We start from the raw sequence: 5,225 nt of genomic DNA, 5'->3' as shown, positions 1-5,225 counted from the left end.
TCAGCATGTATAACGCTCTGCCAAGATTGTTATCGCCAGGGTTAGGGGTAAGGTTTTACGCGCCCATTAAGTGATCATAGATCTTCCCATTGATTTCATCATTTACAACCTTCATTTTATTCTGTTTGTTGAATAAAAGGTCATTTAACATTAAAACATTACTTGAAAAATGCTGATCCGGGATCTTGAAACATCTTAAGCCTAAGTCGATCAAAATCTTTATTTTATGTTAAAATGTCAAGCAGACCAGAAGGATTCGGGTTAGGGTTAGGGATATTTTTAATATTGTTTCACAGAGATGTTGTTATGTGCAAATGAAGAAATAAATTCCATAATTAATAAATATTTTATCAGCGATTAAAAATTTCATTTAAGTCTTTGTTTCATGATCCTTGAGCCAGGAGCTTCAATTTAAAGTTCTTTGTACATTATTGTATACAATATTGATTACGCATGTTCTCTTGAAGATATATTATCGAACGAAAGAAATTATATAACATAATATATTATTTCTTTTCGTTTTTTTTTAATTTAAACAAACCACGTCAGACGAGCTTTTTAGGAAAGCTAATACTTGTAGTAAGGTATAGTTCACTTAAGTACTGTTCTGTGACTATATTTTGTATTTATGATAAATAACTGAGACTGTGAGACCAGCAGAGAGAAACAAAATGGTTAATTTTTATTTGTGAACAAATAAATTGGACACTTCATTTTTTGGTTTGATTTTCCTCATTCTTCATCTCTTGGTCTGATTTTCAGACTCAGACGTTTGCTCTTCTGATTTTCATTTCAGTTAGTTTCAGAGAATAATGGTATCCTTTCCAGTGATACCAGTTCACACCGTTAGCATAGGATTTATGCTCACCTTTCAGATATTGGCCATTAAGATTAGAGCGATGACAGTTTTTGTACCACCATCCGCTTTTATATTTCTTTGCACAACCGTGTCCATCATTTCGATACTGTGTAACGAATTTTGCAGTATTATGGTTAGACAATGAGTCGCCTGAAAAGAAACATTGTTTATAATGAAATAAATCATTAATCATTACATGAGTTTTCTGATAACATATACCTGAGAATGATTATATCAGATGACTTACCAGCATTTCCACTGTAGCCTGAGACTTTCAAAACATATCCAGATTTTTCATTCCCAACCTGAAATGTTTTAAAGCTTGCATGACGAGAATTTTTGGAAAAGTCTTTCATATCGATTCTCAGGTTGTAATTTCCTGATTCTGTAATTGTGTGAATTTTTTCATTCCCTGAAATTATTATTACATGTATTTCAATTATGACGTTTACTCAGCTTTCAGAAGACAGAAAGAAAAGGAAGTTGTATAGAATACAAAATGTGAATTTAAAAAAAGTGTTCGAAATGCATAAAAAAACTAAGTTTAAAAAAATATATCAAATTAAACATTTCATATTTTATTATTTGAAGAAAATTTTCAGGAACATAAGTCAATACTGCAGGGAAATTTCCGCCCCTCTAGTTTTCGCCATTGCATACTTGCAAACAATTATGTCCATCTTTAAATTCACCAAGTCATAATTTTGTTTCATTAAGATATTGTACTGTATTCTTTAAATTAACCCAAACGATGTTAGGGCGAAAGTTGGAAACTAAAATGGGAGTGACAATTTCCCTGTATACCGTATATGATAACACAGAGGAAATTCGAACTAAATTTTACATTTTTTTTTATTTTTGTCTCAAAATCTTAATTCTTGTATCGTCTTTTACAAAGTTACATATATTTTTAACATCATTGAGCAAATATTATTTATAGTCAAGATCATGAATTATTTCAAGTAATTGAATGCCATGTAATAACAAATAAATGCAAAAATAAAAATAAAAAAAAAAAACATTTCAAATAACATATCTTTATAATGTTATCATTGGCCTCGTCTAATAAATACCGATAGAATAAAGGCAGCAAACGTAAATTGAGACTATCAATAAAACTGAGGTTTTATCATTCAGTTTTTTGTTGGTTTTTTTTGTAACGTTTGATATGAAATAGTTGACTTTGGAAACCTTTAAAATCTTTCAAAGGGAGATAATCAAGAATTCATGAATATATTGTAGTATTATTCAAATATCTTTTTTTACTCATTCACAGTTATTCAAATAAATACTTTTGAATTAAAAATGTGAAGAAAAAAAACATTGTACAGTTTCTACGACAAACGGCTCACTGTAAAGCAAATTGGAATTTTACCGTGTCAGGGGTAACTTTTGTTTTAATTTCCTTTAAAATATAAAAAAAAAATAATTTAGATATATATTTCAAATCCTTTTTATATTTAACTACCTTAAAAGAGTTTGAAAAATGGAAATCCGCATTTTTTTTTAGCATTTATTACTGTGGTTTCATTAATTTTCGCTGGCATCAATTTTGAAAAACTGAATTTTTCGAGGATACGTAATTTCATGGACAGAGGCATTGCTAATACAAATGAATGTCATATTTCGTATTTCAATGAACATTTGAATTCATGGATCTGCTCAACAACGAAATCCACAAAAATTGGTGCTCAACGAATATTGATGAAACCACAGTATACCGTATATCAGGATTTTTCCGCGTGTATCCAATTTCCGCTTTGTTCGCGACGAGTTCTGATTCGCGGAAAATAAAACAGCGTAAATTTAATACAAAGTTTTCTCCTTGTACATGTAGTAGAATTATTTCTTATATTATATCGTAGAGGGTATAACAACGGGATCAGAGGACAAGCGCATGATACCGGTAATAGGTATAAGCCCTTATTGTTTGTTTACTAATTGACAAGCTAGCTAATTATATGGGTCACGTTCCTTGCGAGAAGCTATTAAACTAATTATACCTGAGCTGCTAGTCAGTTTGGAACAGTAAATGACCTATACTTGGTTAAATCTTAAAAAATAATGGGTGCGTTCACAATTCTTCCATTGGTACGAATATCGATTTGCCATTGGCTTGTCTTTGGCACCAATGTTGAACAATGGTACAATTGGTTGCCTTTAAACTGTGAACAGCATATTGGTAAACTAATGACAAAACGACAAAAGGCTGTACCAATGGTTGTCAAAAGAATAATGATAACGCTTGGTTACTAATGGTCACCAATGGTAATCAATGGTAACCAACGGCAAATGTTGAGTTATTCACCATTTTCCAGAAACAACAAATTCAAAATGAAGTTTGTTTATTGTATTCCTAAAACCGAATAAAATTACTTTTATGGACATCACTTTATATGAAAACTTGTCTTCAGGTGATATTCTTTTTTCAAAACAAGTGATCATTTGTTTGAAGTTTGGAATACTGTGTAGAGATAACAATATTTTCCCTTATATTGTAGTAGAATTCATCTGAAGTGTTATTACTAGTGAGGAAACTTCACTCATGCTACCAGGAACAATCCAGGTAGCCATCTTGGGGATGACACTAATAAACGAAAAAATCTGGGTTACCAATCTACCAGAGATGTGGTTGGCCTGCAGAATTGGTTACCAATAAAAGTTACCAATAGTAAACATTGGTACCAATGTTTTGCCATTGGTAAATTACACCACCAATATCAACCAATGGGAGAATTGTGAACGCACCCAATATCTGTGGATTTGAGAGTTAGTACGCAACACAAGTGTGTAATCAGTTGAGCGGGTCATTCGAAATTGACGAGGTGAAGGTCGATCGATCTATTTCTCACCTGTATGAAGTATCTCAAGCTTCATGACTTTACATTTTACATTCTATTCCTTCATAGGCGTAAACAATTGTTAATAATATAATAACTGGGACTTTTAAATTCTGAAAATTTGATTCGCGTAAATTTATTATACTGAATTAGGTTCTGATTCGCGGAAAAAACATGACGCGAAAAAACCTGATATACGGTAATTAGAAGAAATACTAATATCTTTCTACAACGCATAAAAAATTCAACAATAAAGAATTTTATGGGCATATGAGGCATAAAAAAATGGATGCCTTGACTGGTGTATATATATTTAAGCCCATTTTTGTTGCAAATGATGACAAATAACCTGTAAAATATTATGAAATAGTTAATCTTCTATGAGGTTCAAAATTGTAACTTTTTTTAATCATCCTTTTTAATCTATATATTTTCACTTCAAATCTCATTATTGTGGAACACTGAATAAAAAAATTGAGGAAAAAAGTACGTGGTGTCTCAAGTCGTTTTTTTTAATAGAAGTTTCTACATCTGTCTTTAAATAAGAACAGAAAGGGTATCTTGGTGAAGAAAACTTTTTTAACTTCAGGGAGAAGATTTTTGTTTCTGCCAATTGCAAATAACAGTGAATAAATACAGGAACGTATATTTATTATACCTAGCCAAAACTCATTCGTCAGATTTCCGAACCCAGTTTTGTACTCATTCCAGGTTCTGAATAAATTTTCTGATCCATCATGTCTCCTTTGTATAACCTTGAATGAAAGATTTCCTGAATTTCAATTTTCTGTATTCGCCTTAACAATAAGGAAGGATATATATAGTGTTAAATCAAATGTTACTTTAACGATTAAATTATCAAAAAAGAAAATAGTTTAGATGCTTTGATAACAAAAATTAAGTTATTGTTCTGAATGAAAACGCCCTGGATGGAAAATATACACATCGCCAATTTTGATGTTGAAATAAATTGGAAGTAATAAGAAGTTCTGTATATATGTTTGACATATTTAAAATTAAAATAAAACGTCGTTTACCATCCATCCACCCCCGTCTGTCTTCTGATCACAGTAAACCTAGAATTCAGATCCTTTATTTGGGTAGATCGTGTAAGCCTTACTTTCTCTGTAACCTCTCAACAATAGGTCCTGACAATCTTTTGGATAAAAGGTATATCCCAAATCTACAAATTCATGTTTGCAAGGAAAAATAAATAAACTCCCAATCCCAAATAAAGTTAAATTTCTAGTGATACAAAAAATTATTTACTTCTGTGACCTCTACAATTTTGAAGTAAAGCATTCATTGACTTCAATTCATTTTTCAATTCCTTTATGTCTTTTTTGGTAGCCAACCCTGTTTTATTTTCTTTCTCCTGATTTCCTTGAATTTCTCTACTTTTCCCTTTGTTACAATTAGCTTGCTGAAGTTCCACAAGTTGTGAGGCAAGGTTCAGGAGTGTTCGAAAGGAATTCATTTCCGTCACACATTGATTTGTTGGTTTAGGTTTAACATCATTTTTCACT

The 5,225-nt window shown here is 31.2% G+C and overlaps 1 protein-coding gene across 1 annotated transcript; it reads right to left on the bottom strand.

Moving 5' to 3' along the window:
* Positions 1-682: 682 nt before the first annotated feature.
* Positions 683-4,820, bottom strand: LOC134237866 (ficolin-1-A-like). Its single transcript, XM_062720019.1, has 4 exons — positions 4,737-4,820; positions 4,358-4,454; positions 1,107-1,271; positions 683-1,009 (listed from the first exon to the last, which is right to left on the bottom strand). Exons 1-4 carry the CDS (start codon positions 4,737-4,739, stop codon positions 765-767), a joined length of 510 nt encoding a protein of 169 aa, XP_062576003.1. The 5' UTR covers positions 4,740-4,820; the 3' UTR covers positions 683-764.
* Between the last annotated feature and the right edge of the window lie 405 nt (positions 4,821-5,225).

Source organism: Saccostrea cucullata, unplaced genomic scaffold, assembly GCF_032062105.1.
Source record: "Saccostrea cucullata isolate Sc308-1 unplaced genomic scaffold, CSIRO_AGI_Scuc_v1 ctg348, whole genome shotgun sequence".
Taxonomy (NCBI): domain Eukaryota; kingdom Metazoa; phylum Mollusca; class Bivalvia; order Ostreida; family Ostreidae; genus Saccostrea; species Saccostrea cuccullata.
The sequence above is the reverse complement of the archived record's forward strand: the minus strand, read 5'-3'. Positions and strand labels throughout refer to the sequence as shown.